Source organism: Hyla sarda, chromosome 1, assembly GCF_029499605.1.
Source record: "Hyla sarda isolate aHylSar1 chromosome 1, aHylSar1.hap1, whole genome shotgun sequence".
Taxonomy (NCBI): Eukaryota; Metazoa; Chordata; class Amphibia; order Anura; family Hylidae; genus Hyla; species Hyla sarda.
The window spans coordinates 498,747,758-498,767,162 of NC_079189.1; the positions used below are offsets into that span (position 1 = coordinate 498,747,758).

General features: G+C 44.0%; 1 protein-coding gene, 1 long non-coding RNA gene and 2 other non-coding genes across 5 annotated transcripts in view; 1 reads left to right on the top strand and 3 right to left on the bottom strand.

Annotated features, from left to right (window-relative positions):
* The window catches only part of EPB41L4A (erythrocyte membrane protein band 4.1 like 4A), a 298,574-nt gene extending 297,020 nt beyond the window's left edge, over positions 1–1,554 (top strand). For both annotated transcript variants that reach the window (XM_056537472.1, XM_056537473.1), the window contains 2 exons: positions 706–781; positions 904–1,554. In XM_056537472.1, the coding sequence (XP_056393447.1) occupies positions 706–781; positions 904–1,023 (196 nt within the window). In that variant the 3' untranslated portion in view covers positions 1,024–1,554. The remainder of the gene's footprint in view (positions 1–705; positions 782–903) is intronic.
* Positions 1,555–13,771: 12,217 nt separating this feature from the next.
* Positions 13,772–17,975, bottom strand: LOC130310363 (uncharacterized). Its single transcript, XR_008858895.1, has 4 exons — positions 17,775–17,975; positions 17,568–17,682; positions 15,810–15,862; positions 13,772–13,935 (listed from the first exon to the last, which is right to left on the bottom strand). It is a non-coding gene; the product is annotated as an uncharacterized LOC130310363 (long non-coding RNA).
* Positions 15,180–15,308, bottom strand: LOC130345675 (small nucleolar RNA SNORA13). Its single transcript, XR_008884288.1, has one exon. It is a non-coding gene; the product is annotated as a small nucleolar RNA SNORA13 (small nucleolar RNA).
* Positions 17,040–17,172, bottom strand: LOC130345686 (small nucleolar RNA SNORA13). Its single transcript, XR_008884289.1, has one exon. It is a non-coding gene; the product is annotated as a small nucleolar RNA SNORA13 (small nucleolar RNA).
* Positions 17,976–19,405: the final 1,430 nt, after the last annotated feature.

A 19,405-nucleotide genomic window follows, 5' to 3' on the forward strand; every position in this document is an offset into this window, starting at 1 on the left:
GTATCCTCCATATGCAGCCATGTATGGATGATGAGCAGTCCCAGCTGCATGCAGGGACTGAAGACCGAGTGGGAGCAGAGCTCTGTGATGAAAAAGGATGGGACCACAGAGAAGCCCTGCAGTATGTGTAAGTAATAAGTTCATAATCACTGCAGTAATGTATATAAAAAAAAAACTTAAAGGTTGCCTACCCCTTTAAAGGGGCACTGTCATTTCATTAAAATAATTTTTTTGCATATGATACAGCAGGTTAAATAAGATTTGTCATTTACTTCATGTAAATAATAATATTTTTATGTCACGTTCATGGCATTATAAATCTATAAGTATTCCTTCTGTTCCAGACCGCATTTTGTCTTCCCAAAAGCACAGATTTTGGTCTCCTGTATGAAACAGAGATAAAACAGGGAGAGCGAGTGCTATTCACTGCCTATGGTCAGAGCGCACTTTCTGAGTTTGGTCTCCTGCTAGGAGATCAAAGTCTGTGCTTTGAGCAGACAGAATGCGGTCTGGACCAGAAGGGAGACCCCCTATTAGCCAGATTTATAAGGCCATGAAAGTGCCAAAAACAAAAACATTTTCACAGCGAATAAATTACAAACCTTATTTATTTTACCTGCTGTATCATATGCGAATAATATTAATGACAGTGCCCATTTAAGTTTTTGTTTTGCACCAGATAATAATGTCTATGTATTTCAACAGTGTAAAAACTGATCTTGTGCCTCCTTTGACTGTGACACGAGCCTCAGATATCCATTGTACCACTGGACCTTCGCAGGTTAGTGAATTATTTAAACTGTAGATTAATTAATGTTTTTATGGATTAAAATATAGATTTTTAGTTTGTTTCTCTATTATTATAAGATGAGATTTACATAATTATTCCATCTTTAATTTCAGAAACGGACCGGATCCAAGGATAGCCTGATCGAAACCGGTGTGTCTCATGACAGGGATGGAAAACACAGTGTAAAAACCATGAAACCAGTGCCGACCACGCGCCTCATCTCTGAAACCTGACAATGGTTGAAAATGGTTGTAATTATGAATGGATGATCTATGGACAAAGAACCTCCCATAAATTATATTTCCATAACAGACTACATGGAAAATCTGTTCAGACCTTATTATCGCTGGAGCCTGCATCACCGTGATCATTATTCAGTTTATACCTGCGAGTGTTGTGGCCATTTTATATAGAAAGGTGTGGAAACCTGAAGACCTTAAAGCTTGTGTTTCATACATCAGCCGCCAATGTTACAGTGAGCCCTACATGAAATATACTGCTGCAACACCATCGTCATGTGCTCTGTGATGATGGAAGCCAATCATTTCTAGCTGCCGGAATTCCTGATCCTTCAACGTTAAACATACTTGTTTGGCACAATCTTAGGTTTTAGTTGCTACAAGGGCGTTTTGCCCATAGATGCTTGTATACCAAGTGAAGCATTATTTGTAAATTTTGTTTTTTATTCTGAGGACTTTTTGAATTTATTTTATTCTTGCAGTATTAAATCCAAAAGTATTTAAGAATAAAAGTCTAGGCAAAAAGCAAAAAAATAAATAAATAAACAACCTACTCTATTTAATCACCAGCCCATGATGTGTGCCTAGGAGTCCCCACCAAAGGGCTGCTGCAAGTGCAGTCACTTTTACAATGGGGATGTCACACGGATTTAAGTCGGCCCGAAGCAGTGAAAAAATCTTGGCTAGAGTCTAGATTTACAGAATGCTTGGCTTATAAGTCAGTTACCACAAGTGTGTTTGCCCATTACACTTCAAAATACAGTGACCCCTCGACCTACGATGGCCCCGACATGCGATAATTTCAACATGCGATGGCCTCTCAGAGGCCATCGCATGTTGAAGGCAGCATCAACATACGATGCTTTTTTATGTCGGGGCCATCGCATAAATGGCTATCCGACAGCGCTGACTGCTTCAGCTGCCACCGGATAGCCGTTTACGGTGCCCCGTGAGCTCCGGTGATGGCCACTTACCTGTCCAAGGGGCTCCGGCGCGTCCTCTTCAGGATCCTCTGCATCGTCGGCACTCTCCATCGACGTCATCACGTCGCTGCGCACGCTGTCCCGTCATACAAAAGGAGCGGCGTGCATAGCGACGTGATGGCAGCGACGGAGAGCGCGGATGCCGGGGAAGCAGAGGCCTTGCCGGAGCGTCGGGGACACCTCGGGAACGCGGCGACATCCCGGGCAGTGGTGACGAGCGGTGATGGTCCAGAGTGGTGGGACACCTCGGGGACACGGCGACAGCGATGGACAGTGACATCCCGGGCAGCGGTGACGGTCCAGAGCGGCGGGGACAGGTGAGTACAACTTCCTCTAACAGTGATCTACAACCTGCGGACCTCCAGATGTTGCAAAACTACAATGTTGTAGTTTTGCAACATCTGGAGGTCCGCAGGTTGTAGACCACTGTCCTATACTTTACATTGCACGGATCCCTCAACATACGATGGTTTCAACAAACGATGGTCCGTTTGGAACGGATTACCATCGTATGTTGAGGGACCACTGTACACCTTACTTTACTTCCCTAATGTATAATTTTTACAAACCTAAAGCAATTTCTGTGTATTCTGAGCATATTGTATTGGGCTGCATTCTTAAAAAAAAAAAAAAATAAATAAAGGAATGCTCAAAAACTACACAAAAATGCTTTAAACAAACTTAAAGACATGCATGCAAATGAAAATACTCCTAAAATACACATGTGAAACAAACAAGTTCCAGATCCTGTAGAAGGAAAGAAAAATAGGAGGTGCGTTCTACAAGGATAGTCTCTTACCGGGGATACTGTTAACATCTTAGCAGGAGTTTAGTTGGCTCAGTGGCTGGTCTACCCAATACGGTAGAATAATGGAGGCAAAAGGGGAGTGTAGACCAGTGTTTCCCAGGGTACTTTTGGCTGTCTGGGCATGCTGGGAGTTTTAGTTTTGCAACAGCCGGGGGCACCCTGGTTAGGAAATACTGGTATAGATTAGACATGTGCACGAGGGAAATTTTCATTTCGTTATATTTTTTACGTTCCGGTAAAATTTTCAGTTCGGTAATTTTTTGGGGTTTGTTTTTTCAGATACATTTGGTATTCAGAGTATCGTATGAATTTTTTGTTTAACTAGTTTTGTTACTTTTTTTTTTTTTTGTTCTTTTTTGCCCTTTTGCCAGGGGAATTGTGAGAAACAAATTTTTATTTTTTTTGGTAACAAAATTCTTTTTTTATTTAGAAGCAGGGGACCTTTATCAGGAGCGGGTGCAGGAAAAGAAGGGAGCCGCAGAGATCGGAACATTGGAAGACAGGTAAGATAATGTTTAATTTCGTGATTTATTAAATACATAATGTAATGTTGAATGAATGAATGCTGCTTGAATGATTGATGTGTTTGATTGACGAGTGATTTATGTATAATGTGTCAGGTTGGTTATTTTTATTATATTTTTTTTTTATGTAGATATTTATTGTAAAGTATGTGATTTTAATATAACGGTATACTTCTTTAATACATTTCTATGTAATATGTATTTTTTGGAACATGTAAAATATGTTAGAGACTTGCGCTAACTCAGTGTTTCTGTTTCCCAATGAACTAGGGTGCCTCCAGCTATTGCAAAACTACAACACCCAGCATTCCCTGACAGCCAAAGGCTTTCCAGGCATGCTGGGAGTTGTAGTTTTGCAACAGCAGGAGACACCATGGTTCATTGGGAAACACTGCTCTAACCTATTTCTGTTATTTCTTTTTTTAATTTCCCTCTCCCTTCACTGAATGGTCAGTAGGTTAATGAAATGCAGTTAATTGCCGTGGAAAATATTTTTATTGCTAAAACCACAAATGTTCTAAAGGGCAATTATCAAATTATGTCTGGTTTTGTCAATAAAAATTTGTCGCTCGGCAATTAACTATCCATTTCATTAACCTACTGATCCAGTTCAATAAAGGGAGAGGGAAATTTAAAAAATAAAAAAATAAATAGGTTAGTGCAGTGTTTCCCAACTAACCAGGGTGCCTCCAGCTGTTGCAAAACTACAACTCCCAGCATGCTGGAGGCACCCTGGTTCGTTGGGAAACAGAAACACTGGGTTAGCGCAAGTGTAAAACACGTATCTAACATTTTACATGTTCAAAAAAAATAAACACATAAAAATGAATGTATTAACAATAAGTATATATTAAAATCACATTTTACTATAAATATCTACATAATACAATAAAAATAACCAACATGACATGTTATACATAAATCACCCGTCAAACACATTGATCAAACACAATCATTCATGCAGCATTCATTCAACATTACATCACATATTAATAAATCACAAAATTATACATTGTCTTACCTGTCCTCCAATGTTCTGATCTCCGCGGCTCTCTTCTTTTCCCTGCACCCGCTCCCCATAATGGTCCCCTGCTTCTAAACGAAAAAAAATTTCATAAAAAAATTTTTTTTTATTGTTTTTCACAATTTCGTAGGCATGTTCAATTTGTTTTGTTATGAATTCGGATTCATACGGTTGTAAATATTTCATACATTCGGATCAATCCGAATGTACGAAATATGAACAATTCGGACATAAAAGAATCTTACGAAAGGAATGGCACATGTCTAGTATAGACTATCTCAACAGCACTTCTCCAGTAAGTTCAGTAAATAAGGAAAAAGTGAGTGAATTTGAAGCTGAAGCCAATTCAGAAAAGACAAACTGAATTCTTCGTCAGGCAGTATCGTCTATACTCTCCTTTCGCCTCCATTAACCCCTTAAAGGGGTACTCCAGTGCTTAGACATCTTATCCCTTATCCAAAGGATAGGGGATAAGATGCCTGATCTCGGGAGTCCCGCTGCTGGGGACCCCCGTGATCTTGCACGCGGCACCCTGTTTGTAATCAGTCCCCGGAGCGTGTTCGCTCCGGGTCTGATTACCGGCGACCACAGGGCCGACAGCGTGTGACGTCACGCTCCGCCCCTCAATGCAAGCCTACGGGAGGGGGCGTGATAGCTGTCACGTCCCCCCCCCCATAGGCTTGCATTGAGGGGCGGAGCGTGAGGTCACACGCCGCCGGCCCCGTGATTGACAGTAATCAGACCTGGAGCGAACACGCTCCGGGGACTGATTACAAACTGGGTGCCGCGTGCAAGATCACGGGGGTCCCCAGCAGCAGGACTCCCGGGATCAGGCATCTTCTCCCCTATCCTTTGGATAGGGGATAAGATGTCTAGGCACCAGAGAACCCCTTTAAGGATGCAGTCTTTTTTTTTGCAAATCTGACCAGTCATTTTAAGCATTAATAACTCTGGGATGCTTTCACATTATATTCTGATTCCGAGATTATTTTTTCGTGACATATTCTACTTTATGTCAATGGTAAATTTTCGTTGACACTTGCATCATTTACTTGCAAATTTAGCATTTTATTTTTTTACTTTGAAGCTCTCTGCTTATAAGGAAAATGGACATCCCAAATAAATTATATATTGATTCACATATACACTATGTCTACTTTATATTGACATGTTTTTACTTTTGGAAGACATCAGAGGGCTTCAAAGTTCAGCAGCAATTTTCCAATTTCTCAAAACATTTTCTAAATCAGAATTTTTCAGGGACCAGTTCAGTTTTGAAGTGGATTTGAGGGGCCTTCATATTAGAAATACCCCACAAATGACCCAATTATAAAACTGCACCCCTCAAAGTATTCAAAATGACATTCAGTAAGTTCGTTAACCCTTTAGGTGTTTCACAGCAAAAGCAGCAAAGTGAAGGAGAAAATTCAGTCTTCATTTTTTACTCTCGCATGTCCTTGTAGACCCAGTTTTTGAATTTTTACAAGGGGTAATAGGAAAAAAATCCCCCCAAAATGTGTAACCCAATTTCTCTCGAGTAAGGAAATACCTCATATGTGTATGTCAAGTACTCTGTGGCTGCACTAGAGGGCTCAGAAGGGAAGAAGTGACAATGGGATTTTGGAGAGTGAGTTTTTCTGAAATGGTTTATGGGGGGGCATGTCACATTTAGGAAGCCCCTATTATGCCAGAACAGCAAAAAAAAAAAAAAAAAAATTTTATGGCATGCTATTTTGGAAACTACACCCCTCAAGGAACCTAACAAGGGGTACACCTCTTAACACCTCACAGGTTTTTGATGACTTTTCATTAAAGTCGGATGTGTAAATGAAAGAAAAAAACACAAAAATGCTGGTTTTCCTCAAATTTTTACAAGGGGTAATAGGAGAAATTGCCCCCCAAATTTGTAACCCCATTTCTTCTGAGTATGGAAATACCCCATGTGTGGACATCAAGTGCTCTGCTGGCGAACTACAATGCTCAGAAGAGAAGGAGCGCCAATGAGCTTTTGGAGAGAAATATGGTTGGAATAGAAGTCGGGAGCCCCCCCCCCATGTGACCCCATTTTGGAAACTACACCCCTCACAGAATTTAAAAAGGGGTCCAGTGAGCATTTACACCCCACTGGAGTTTGACAGATCTTTGGAACAGTGGGCTGTGCAAATGAAAAATTACAATTTTCATTTTCACGGACCACTGCTCCAAAAATCAGACACCTGTGGGGCGTAAATGCTAACTGTACCCCTTATTACATTATGTGAGGGGTGTAGTTTCCAAATGGGGTCACATGTGGGGGGGGGTCCATTGTTCTGGCACTATGGGGGCTTTGAAACACGCGTGGCCTTCAATTCCGGACAAATTTTCTCTCCAAAAGCCCAATGGCGCTCCTTCTCTTCTGAGCATTGTAGGTTTGCCAGCAGAGCACTTTACATCCACATATGGAATATGGGGGAGATTTATCATTATTTGTCTATTGTAGACACAGATCTATCCCTTTACACTGCTTGTCTAATTTACACTCTTGCTCAGAATTTACTAAGGTTGTACACTCCTTTGATAAATCTTTTGCAAATATAGAATCCCCCCTCCTCGCTCTACCGTGCCCTCCTTCTTTACCTCACAGGAAAAGTGGACGTAGGGATTTTGTTCCATTGAGGTTTTTCGTCCATCAGCAAAAACACCAGAAAAACTGTCCCAGCTTTTTCCTGCGTTTTGTCAGTTTTTCTTGCGTTTTTGCTTGTAGGTGGAAACAAAAAAATGTACTAAACTTTTTATTGTTTTTTTTCTTCGAAATTTAGATACGTGAATGTGGAGGACTATGTCAGATTTGGTGGATTGCGACAATGAACAGCGTTCTTCAATAAAATGGTTAACGAGGGCTGTGGGGGGGGGGGGAGTGTTTTTTTTAAATACATTTTTTTTTCAATGTGTCGTATTTTTTATAATTGAGTTTTCAGGCTTAGTAGTGGAAGGTGTCTTATTGACTGAATCCATTACAAAGTCAGGGCTTAGTGTTAGCCCCCAAAACAGCTAGTGCTAACCCTTAATTATTACCCCAGTACCCACCGCCACAGGGGTATCGGGAAGAGCTGATACCAACAGGCCCGGAGCATCAAAAATGGCACTCCCGGGCCTAGGCTGTAACATGCTGGCATTATTTAGGCTGGGGAGGGCCAGTAACAATGGTCCTCGCCCACCCTGGTAACGTCAGGCTGTTGCTGCTTGGTTGGCATCTGGCTGATACTGAAAAAATGGGGGGACCACACTTTTTTTTTTTTATTTAAAAAAAAAAAAAAAAAAACTGTCCCCTATTTTCAGTATCAGCCAGATACCAACCAAGCAGCAACACCCTGACGTTACCAGGGTGGGCGAGGACCATTGTTACTGGCCCTCCCCAGCCTAAATAACGCCGGCCTGTTACCGCTTAGGCTCAGGAGCGCCATTTTTGACGTTCCGGGCCTGTTGGTACCGGCTCTTCCTGGCACCCCTGTGGCGGTGGGTACCGGGGTAATAATTAGAGGTTAGCGTTAGCTGATTTTGGGGCTAACACTAAGCCCAGGCTTAGTAATGGATTCCATCTATAAGACAGCTTCCACTACTAACCCTGAAAATTCAATTATAAAAAATACGACACATTGAAAAAAAAAATTTTATTTAAAAACAACACTCCCCCACAGCCCTCTTTAACCATTTTACTGAAATAAAAAAAAAAGCTGGTCATCGTCGCAGTCAACCGAATCTGACATAGTCCTCCGCATTCACGTATCTGAAATGAGAAGAAAAGAAAATCAAGAAATATGGGTTAGTAAATTGTTTGCACTCTCCCCTGGGAAGAGCGCACATAATGCAGTGTGTTCCTAAACAGGGAGCCTCCAATTGTTGCTAAACTACAACATGGGGGGCTGTAGTTAAGCAATAGCTGGAGTCTCCCTGTTTGGGAATACACTGCCAGAAAGGCTCTGTTCCCTTTATGCAAAACGTACAATGTGAACAGAGATCTGTCCCTCTGCCCTTGGAATACTACTCCTATCATGGGACAGTCTGTCCTATGATGAGAGTAGTTGTAGTACCACCTCGCTGCTGAGGGATGGCACTTGCACATCCCCCGGCTGCAGGACTTTTAGTATTACTCCCATCATAGACAGACTCTGCCCATGATGGGAGTTGTAGTCCAGGGGCTGAGGTGCAGATCGCATTGGGTCATTCTGTAGAGATCCGCATTTATTAACTGTAAAAGCCGGCGGTACATGAGTCTACACTGCGCACCCCGCCGTCTTCTATATACAGCTGTCATAATTCATAATCCCAGGAGACAGGAGTTCTGATTGGTCAATTCACCAATCAGAGCTCCTGTCAGGGATTATGAATTATAAGAACTGTATATAGGCGCCTGTGGGCAGCGCAGTGTAGACGCACGTACCGCTTGCTTGTATAGTTAATAAATGCGGATCGCAGCAGATCTCCAGAGAATGATCTGCTGCGATCTGCCCCTATGCCCTTGGAGTACTACTCCCATCAGACTCAGCCCATGATGGGAGTTGTAGTCCAGGGGCTGAGGTGCAGATCGCACCGGGTCATTCTGCACATACCCGATGCGATCCGCATTTATTAACTGTAAAAGCCGGTGGTACATGTGACTACACTGCGCATCCCGCTGGCTTCTATATACAGCTGTCATATTTCATAATCCCTGCCGCCGGGAGAGGGGATCTCTGATTGGTCAATAGCTATTCACCAATTAGAGCTCCCGTGTTCTGGCGGCGGGGATTATGAATTATGACAATTTATATAGAAGCCGATGGGCAGCGCAGTGGAGACTCATGTACCGCCGATTTGTATAGTTAATAAATGCAGATCTCCAGAGAATGATCCGCATTTAAATTAAAAAGCCGGTGGTACATGCGTCTCCACTGCACTGCCCACCAGCTTGTATATACACAGTCATAATTCATAATCCCCGCCGCCAGGAGAGGGGAGCTCTGATTGGTGAATAGCTATTGACCAATCAGAGCTCCCCTCTCCCGGGGGCGGGGATTATGAATTATGACTAGAGATGAGCGAATTTACAGTAAATTCAATTCGTCACGAACTTCTCGGCTCGGCAGTTGATGACTTATCCTGCATAAATTAGTTCAGCTTTCAGGTGCTCCGGTGGGCTGGAAAAGGTGGATACAGTCCTAGGAAACTGGACTACAACTCCCATCATGGGCAGAGTCTGTCCATGATGGGAGTAGTAGTCCTAAAAGTCCCTCAGCCGTGGGATGTGCTAGTGCCATCTCTCAGCAGCGCCGCGGTACTACAACTACTCCCATCATGGGACAGACTGTCCCATGATAGAAGTAGTAATCCAAGGGCAGATCGCAGCAGATCATTCTCTGGAGATCCGCTGCGATCCGCATTTATTAACTATACAAGCCGGCGGTACATGCGTCTACACCAGTGTTTCCCAACCCAGTCCTCAAGGCACACCAACAGTCCAGGATTTTAATTTTTCCCTGTTCTATTACAATGGAGTAACTGAAAAAACCCGGAATGTTGGTGTGCCTTGAGGACTGGGTTGGGAAACACTGGTCTACACTGTGCTGCCCGCGGGCTCCTATATACAGTTCTTATAATTCATAATCTGTACCGGGAGAAAGGAGCACTAATTGGTGAACAGTTATTGACCAGAGCTCCCATGTCCCGGCAGCGGGGATTATGACAGTGTATATAGAAGCCAATGGCACCGTAGTGAAGCCGCATCTACCGCCGGCTTTTACAGTTAATAAATGCGGATCGCAGCGGGTCTCTGCAGAATGACCCGATGCGACCTGCACCTGAGACCCTGGACTACAACTCCCATCATGGGCAGTCTGTCCATGATGGGAGTAGCAGTCCTTACTGTGCCAAAATAGACACTTTGGTACGTGTCCTCCGAGGTGGTGTATAATTGCGCAAGAAAATGCCGTTTTTTTTTATTGCGCAAAAAAATGCGCAAACGCTGTTAGTAAATTCGATTCTACAGTAGAAAATACTCTACGGTAGACTTAACCGTAGACAAGGCGATGAAGAATTCTATCAAAATTTGCGCAAAAACACTTTTGCATATTTTTGCGCCAAAAAATTGACACAACAGCTCTATATACAATAATAAATTCCCCCCTATGTTCTTACTCAGAAGAAATGGGGTTACAGATCTTCGGGGGGCTTTTTTTTCCCTATTTTCCCTTGTGAAAACAAAAATTTAGGGTAACACCAGCATTTCAGTTCAACTTTTCTTTCTTCATTTTCCCCTCCAACTTTAGTGAAAATTCGTCAAACACCTGTGGGATGTTAAGGCTCACTATACCCCTTGTTATGTTACGTGTATAGTTTCCAAAATGGGGTCACACGTTTGTATTTATTTTTTTTGCGTTTATGTCAGAACCGCTGTAAAATCAGCCAACCCTTTGCAAATCACCAATTTAGGCCTCAAATGTACATGGTGCACTATCACTCCTGAGCCTTGTTGCGCATCCGCAGAGGATTTTAGGCCCACATGTGGGGTATTTCCATACTCAGGAGAAATTGTGTTTTTTTCCTTTTACCTCTTGAGAAAATAAAAAGTATGGGGCAACACCAGCATGTCAGTTCACATTTGAGGACTGAATTAGGCATTGCATAGGGGTGGACATTGGGAATCACTGGCATAAAATACCCCCTAACAGGTTGCCTACAGCTGTTGCTAAACTCCCAGCATACCTGGACAGTCAGTGGCTGTCCGGAAATGCTGGGAGTTGTAGTTTTTCAACAGCTGGAGGCACCCTTTCGGAAACACTGCCGTACGATACGTTTTTCATTTCTAAGGAACATTGTAAGGGATGTATATGTAGCGTTTTACCCATTATGTGCTAGTGTAGTGTTTTTAGGGTACATTAACGTGGGCGGGTTTACGGTAAGTTTCCTGCTAGGAGTTTGCACTGCGGAGGAAAGTTTGCCACAGCTCAAACTTGAAGCAGGAAACTCACTGTAAACCTGTACATTCACATGGGTGGGGGTGGCTAAACCTCCAGCTGTTGCAAAACTACAACATGCATCCTGGGATTTGTACCTTTTGTAACAGCTGGAGACACTAGTTGGAAAACCTTCAGTTACGTTGTTACCTAACTCAGTATTTTCAAACAAGTGTGCCTCCAGCTGTTGCAAAACTACAACTCCCAGCAAGATGTAGTTATAAAACAGCTGGAGGTATGCCATTTGCTGTTCATGCATGCTGGGAGTTGTTTTGCAAGATTTAGAGGACCACGGTTTAGAAACCAACACAGTGATCTCCAAACAGTAGCCCTCCAGCTGTTACATAATTACAAATCCCAGCATGCCCAAACAGCTGTCTAGGCATTCTGGGAGTTGTAGTTTTGGAACATCTGGAGGGCTACAGTATAGAGACCACTATAGTTGTCTCCAAACAGTATCCCTCCAGATGTTGCTTGGCAACTCACCAGATTCAGTAGTCTGCAGGATCGCCGCCCGCTGCCAATAAGTGACCTCCACTGCCGGTCACACTACAGTTCCTCCATTCTGCAGTGGCTGACCCATAGCAGGGATGTCTAGGATATCCCAGATCCCCCTCATTTTCCGGGTCACCAGAGACCCAGAATAGCCGGTCTGAATTGACTGGCGATTTGCAGCGATCGCAGACATGAGGTGGGTGGGGTATCTCAGGACCCCCCCCCCCCTCTGTGATTTGCCAGCTGAATGGTTTCAGTAGGCATCCTGGTCCGGTCCCCCACCAGCTAGCAGCAGGGACCGGAAATCCCACAGGTGTACCTGTACACCCTATATCCTTACGGACTCTGGAGTATGCATACGCCCTGCATGCATCCTGAAGAGGTTAAACAAAATTCAGACGTGTTTCTGCCGTAAAACAGAAAATTTATTAGCTTTTTTCCTCCTCGATACCAGTGTAACATCACGAGGGGCATGGTTGACCCCCACAGCAAGTGGAGTAACCCTTTAATCCTAGGGCTTTAGGGTATGTTCAGGTTTGCAGAAATCCATGTACTTTTTACTGGGACAAGGTATTAAAGATAAACATTAATGAAATGCTCCTCAGAAGTAGAGAGGGTTTGTGGTTAAACAGCAGGAATAAACTTGGAAATCAGTTGTAATTCAAAAAGATGGCAAGTCTCATTCACATGAGTATTTTCATCAGCATTCGTAAACCAAAAAATGCGCCATACCATACATATAAGGGATCGACCAATATCTTTTTTTAGGGCTGATACCGATAATCGGTGGAGGTTAGGGCCAATAGCTTATACAGATATTCCGGTATAAGTTATCGGCTATTTATCCCCCCGCGACACTGCTGCAGATCATTGATTTAAAGCGGGCGCTTTAAATCAATGCACTGCAGTGGCTTTTGCGGTGCCATAGGCCGCCGCCACCACCCGCTTCTCTCCCCCTACCTATCAGGGTGGTCCGAGCCATCCATCCTTCCTGTAGTGTCCAGCGGCATTCCGGGTGGAGGGTGAACCGGTCCGGGCTGTCCTTCTCCGGGGGTCATCTTCTCCACTCCAGGCAGGCTCCGGCCTAGTAACGCAGCATAGACGCCGCTGCGCAGTGATGCCCGTGCGCAGCTACGCACCTGCCGGAGCCTGTCCGGAGTGGAGATGACCCCCGGACCGGTTCACCCTCTACCCAGAATGCCACCGGACACTACAGGAAGGATGGATGGCCCGGACCAGCCCCATTACAGGTAAGTTTAATTTTTTTTATTGACTTGGGGGGGAGGGGCCTGACCGGTATACCGCCCAGCACTACGATGGGGGTGGGGGTGGTGCGGTGAGTCGGGGGCGGTCGCGGTGCATCATCGGCAAGGTAATTGCCGATATCGATAATGCCCAAAATCGTGATATGATAAAATCTTCCTCAGCCTCCTCAGGGAGACTTTTCTGCCCACAAAGTGAGTAATTCTCCCCTACCAACCCAGTAAATAGTCCCCTGGGCAGGTGCTATACTTACCTAGTCCTGTCTTCTCCGGCTGTAATCATGCCCCCTCAATGTGACCGACAGCCGGCACGGTCCGCGTCATTGCACCTCATCTGTTCTGACTTAGATATTGCCATATGAAACAGGCCTAAGAGTGCATCAGACATCTCATCACTGGTAAATTCTCCCTATTCTCATACTGCTTCACACTAGGCATGGACAGACCACCACATAAGCCCGGATTTATTAAACTGAGAAAAACTGGAGTAATTTTTCAACCGCAATCGATCATTTCTCAGCTTTCACTTTACCAGAGCGCTTTAGGATAGGAAAGCTGAGCTGTGATTGGTCGCTGTTAAATCACTCCAGACTTTGTTTGATAAATCTGTGCCAAACTGCACATTTGCTTAGCAAGCCAACTTTAGTGTGTCAACCACCATGACAGTAAAGACAATTACAGTATAAGATTTTAATATAAAAAAAAGTATATAAATACAATATAGTTTAAATATATACTCTGAAACATGACATTTTTTTAAGTTAGAAGCAGATGTCTTGTACATTTCATTCTAAGGAGTTGTTTGTATTCCAAATTGATCATGCAGACTTTCAGACAACCTAGAAAGACAAAAAGAACAGGTAAGCTTTTGGGAGCCTAGATTGCCACAGCATAGTATTAGGGTACATTCACACATGCAGATTTTGCTGCCCATTGACTTTATGGGTCAGAAAAACCTGGAGCACAAAACATGCAAGTATGAAAGCACCCTTCGAGTACCTCTCATTAACTAAAATTTTGTAATCCTCCCAGTTCACTGCCCACATCATGATGAACCACTCCCTGCCTTTATTTTTTTATCATTTTTTTGTTTTCTACCTTGATATTGCTCTGTATTTCTGCTCAGTCAGTCAGATTCACAGACTGGGAAGGGGTGTTCCCCAGCAGGTGTGACATCATCTGAAGCCATACAGGGGAGAACTTCCTCCCTCGCTCTGCAATCAACTGCATATGGCAGTTAAGTGTGAGGAGCTATGATTGGCTAAGGCTGCACACCTCCAGCCAACCCCCCCAGCATTTCTTTCTTTTCGGACTTCTGCCAGGTGAGCAGGAGTCCAAAGCGTGTTAACACAAAGAAATTTTTTTTTTTTTTTTTTAAACCAAGTACATTAGAAAGATTTTTATTTACCATAAGGAGTGCAATAGCAAAAATCAGTTTTAAAAGAACTCCAGACCATAAAAATTGTCCCCCATAGTGTTGGCAGTAAAAAAAATTAAAAAAAATAAAGATTTACATACCTTCCTCCGCTCCCCCGGTAACCGGCTCTGGTCTCTGCTGCAATCCACTTCCTGGTTGTCGGATGAATCAGCCAATCACCAGCTGCAGCGCAGTCTGACTCGGCCGGCGATAGGCTGAGCGGCAGTGTGACCTTTTCTGCCCCGGCCGCCGGTGTAGTGAAGTATTGTGTGTCCTGAAGCATTTTCACACTGCCGCTCAGCCTATCGCCGGCCGAGCCGGACTGCGCTGCAGCTGGTGATTGGCTGATTCATCCGACCACAAGGAAGTGGATTGTGGTGGAGACAGGAGCCGGTTACCGGAGGCCCCGGGGGAGCGGAGGAAGGTATGTACATCTTTATATTTTTTTTTACTGCCATCACTATGGGGGACAGTTTTTATGGTCTGGAGTTCTCCTTTAATGAGAGTGGCCATTTAAAGAGAGGGACCTGAGACAGTTGGAAAAAACTGACATGTGAGAGATGGCATAAGTTCTGGGGTTTAGAGACAGCACACTGGGTGTAATGTATTCACAAAGACCAGGAACAAGAATACTGTATTTGCATCAGTCTTCTACTTAAAGAAGTTAACTGTTTCCATGCCACCCAGTACCCCTTCAATAAGTTCAGGGCACTAAAGGGCAGCAAGGAAATTACTTTATGCCTTGTTTGACGCCACATTCATCATTTAATAAAATGAATGGGTAACACAAAGGCAAGTAGCAGCTGGTTACTTCAGTATAACTGTACACTGCCACAGAAAAGAAGTTCCCAGGAGATTTCTCCAATAAAAGGAGCTACTATGCAATGGTTAGAAAAATCAGAGGCGGCTCCACAGAAACTTTCATAAGGCCATGGCTCTATGGCAGCGATTCCCAACCAGGGTGCCTACAGCTGTTGCAAAACTACAACTCCCAGCATGTCCGGACAGCCTTTGGCTATCCAGGCATGCTGGGAGTTGTAGTTTTGCAACAGCTGGAGGCACCCTGGTTGGGAATCACCGCTCTATGGTCCAATAACTGTTTGAAACATAGCAAGGTCGTTTCTGACAATAGTAATTGTCATTTTTACCATAACTTAGTGATACTGTGAAGGCCCAGCCTCCTGGTACCGCAGCATGAAATTATATATACAGTAATCACCACAACTTATATAGAGGGGCCACAGTTCTATATGGGAATTTCCGAACAACATTGTGATATTAACGTTAGATCTTTACCTTCTACAACTGCTTCTTAATGAGATCTTCAAGTGGCATCTGGAATATGGAGCCTGTAAACAACATGAGAATACTCAGACACATGAAAGCCAACCCAATTCTAAAAAATATTAAACTGGTGATGTTGGCTCGTAGCAAACCTCGTGGCCCGGCCCTTGATTACAGCGTAAATTAGTTCAGCTTTCCAATGCCTCCAGTTGCCTGGAAAAGGTGGATGCAGACCTAGGAGACTTAAGACTGTCACAGACACTTCCAGGCAACCAGAGCCCTCGGAAAGCTGAACTAATTTACGCTGTAATCAAGGGCCGGGCCACAAGGTTCACTACGAGCCAGTTTACTTCGAGTTCGCTCAACTCTATTTACCACTTATGATGATCCCACACAATATGCCATAGAAGTCTGATCGATATGGGTAGCCGGTGGGACATGCTGCTTTTTGTGGCTATAGTGCTGACCTAAGCAGACTGTCACTGATTATATAACACCCATAGAGGTTCATGAACGCTGGGTAGACAGCAAAGCCCAGTGATCTACACTGGTTGAGTAACCGCCCAACCACAGCTGTATCCCCTCATTCGGGATAAGTGCAGGTCCTAGAGGTGGGATCCGTATATAGGGAACATTTAAAAAGTACCTGCTGTCAACAAAAACCTTCATATAATTTAGATAATACCATTCTATGTATATTTGTAATAAACATTGTTAATATGTATATTTTGTCCCTGCAGCTATTGCCTGTGTGTCTGAGGAGTCCAAATACAGGAAGTGAGGACAGGACCAAGCAGGGGCCCGGCGACATGCTCCCAGCTCACACATGAGGATGATTGACAAGCCAGGAGCCTGCACAGATCCCTGCTTGTCCTGCCCTCACTTCCTGTATTTGGACTCCTCATAGAGACACACAGACAATAGCTGAAGACAGCATTTTTTTCACCCAAAAATATACACCATTCTTCATCACTACATTACAGATATACATAGAATGGTTTTATCTACATTATAATCAAAGGTTTTTGATGATGACAGGTACACTAATGCATCTCTCTAGCTCAGCGTTTCCCCGTCCAGGGTGCCTCCAGCTGTTGCAAAACTACAACTCCCAGTATGCTTGGACAGCCAACGGCCATGCTGGGAGTTGATTTGCAACAGCTGGAGGCACCCTGGATGGGGAAACACTGAGCTAGCTGTTAATGGTTTGTACTATGGTCCAGTAAAGTGAGAGCCGTGCAGACTTATTCCAGCACAGCCATGCACCTGAGGAGGAGAACACCCCAAAAGTGCGGCAGGCTATGCTGGGGTTTTATTTCTGCCTTTTCTGACACCACATTCACCATTTGTATAGCAAATGGGCAACACAAAGGCATCTGGTTAAAGGGGTCAGGCCAAGGTTAAAGGTTATACACATGATCAGGGATCGGATTTGCAGGGCCTCAATCACCACAAGAAGTACCCCTTTATCCACATTAAGAGACACTTGAACATAGAATCTAGTGCTCGCCAGTGTTTAATGTCCAGTAAGCCTCCAGCTGTTGCAAAACTACAACTCCTAGCATGTCTTCAGCTGTCCGGCATGATGGGAGGTGTAACTTTGCAACAGCTTGAGGCACAGGCGGGAACACTAATGACAAGGGTCCGCCATTATTGGGATCAGTGGGACCCCCTAGCAAGACAGCAAGCCCACTGATCGGATAGTGATCACCCGTCCTGTAGAAAATACATGGCCAGTAACCTTCAATATTAGGCACACAAAGCATTTACCTGGGCAGTGCCATAGCTATGAGGGATTACTCGCCCAGTACACTGCAGGGCACCATCATCCACCTAGGAGGGCCCAGTCATGGGGCTCAGGGATCCGTCCTGGCTCTACACTCACCTAGAGGAGAAAGACAAAGGAGATTAAACCAGACACGTGGCCGCCATAGGAAGCGCAGCGTCACGTGATCACACCCTCCCGCCTGTCTTTACCATATGGAGGCTCCGGACACTCCCGGCTCTGCAGCCTGACCTCTCATCCTATCGCCCTAGTCTGACTCTTCAGGTCTCCCCCATCTGAGGCGCTGCGCCCCGCAACCTCCACACCACGTGTCCTCATGTCCAGCACTACACGACCGCCTGGGAGCTCGTCCGCAGCCAAAGAGAGGAAGGAGAGCGCGCAGCCCGAATACTCCACCTTCCGGGCTGTACCATCTGCGCAAGGGGAGACGGGCGGTACCATTACCATGGAATAACAAACATGATTGATAGGAGGCGCTGTGGAGACGTTCGCACTGTCAGGAAGAACATGAGCTCTGACCTGTCTACAGATTATAGGAAGAATCCCACACAACCTTAGTTTTTTTGGTCTTAAAAACGCCACAGAAAAATTCCCCCTTTAGGTTTTTTTCTGGTATTTACTTTGGAATACTGCCACTGCAGCTTTCCAGCCACTGTCAGAAGTGGATCCAGCAGGAAGAAGAAGTATAAATCCTTCCTTTATATTCCCTGTTACTTTTCAACACACTTCTGGGTTTGGCTTAAAAACTGCAATGGCAGACCCCCCCCCAAGAAAAAATAACACCAGAAAAAATGATGATGCTCGAGTCAGTGCTGTACTCGGGTTTCTTTGGCGCTCCCATAAAAATGAATGGAGGGCATGCCGTCTACTGCACACTGAGCTTCTCACTGAGAGATGGGTCCTATTCCAAAGATCACTGGGGGTCCCAATTATTGGACCCCCGCAATCAGCTACCTATCCCCTATCCTGTGGATAAGGCACAAGTACATTTTGGTTGGAGTTCTCCTTTAACCCCTTGGGGATTGAGGGTTTTTTCGTTTTTGCACTTTCGTTTTTTCCTCCTTACATTTTAAAAATCATAACCCTTTAAATTTTTCACCTAAAAATCCATATTATGGCTTATTTTTTGCGCCATCAATTCTACTTTGTAATGACATCAGTCATTTTACCCAAAAATCTATGATGAAACAGAAAAAAAGAATAATTGTGCAACAAAATTGAAGAAAAAACGCAATTTTGTAACTTTTGGGGGCTTCCGTTTCTACGCAGTACATTTTTTGGTAAAAATTACCCCTTCTCTTTATTCTGTAGGTCCATACGATTTAAAATGATGCTCTACTTATATAGTGAAGAAAGAGAAGAACTCCAGCTCAGCTCAGGAAGATATGGCTTTATTCAAATCAACGAGGCAACAGGTAACAGGGAGGAAGTGACGCGTTTCGGCCAGGTGCTGGCCTTAGTCGTACAATAATTAGAAGTTCTAAGAACCCTTATATATGGTTCCGAGAGTGAAGGCAGGTGCTCAGGGACATATAATCAACGGCAAACTCTCATTCACGATCGGAGCCATTCACATAAGAAAAGACGCAGAAATATAAAAGAGTGTACATGTTCATGTCATAGTATAAACAAATAGTTAAAGGAAAAACATTTATTATATTATTTAAAAATTATATGAAAAAGTACACAATAAATAGAGATATTGTTAGTATACTTGTGAGTACGCATGAAAAAACTTAGCAATACATGTAATAGCTCACAGAAGTATAAAAATGAATATAAAAAGATAGATGCGTTTTTCAATGTCCATGTGAACAGCGGT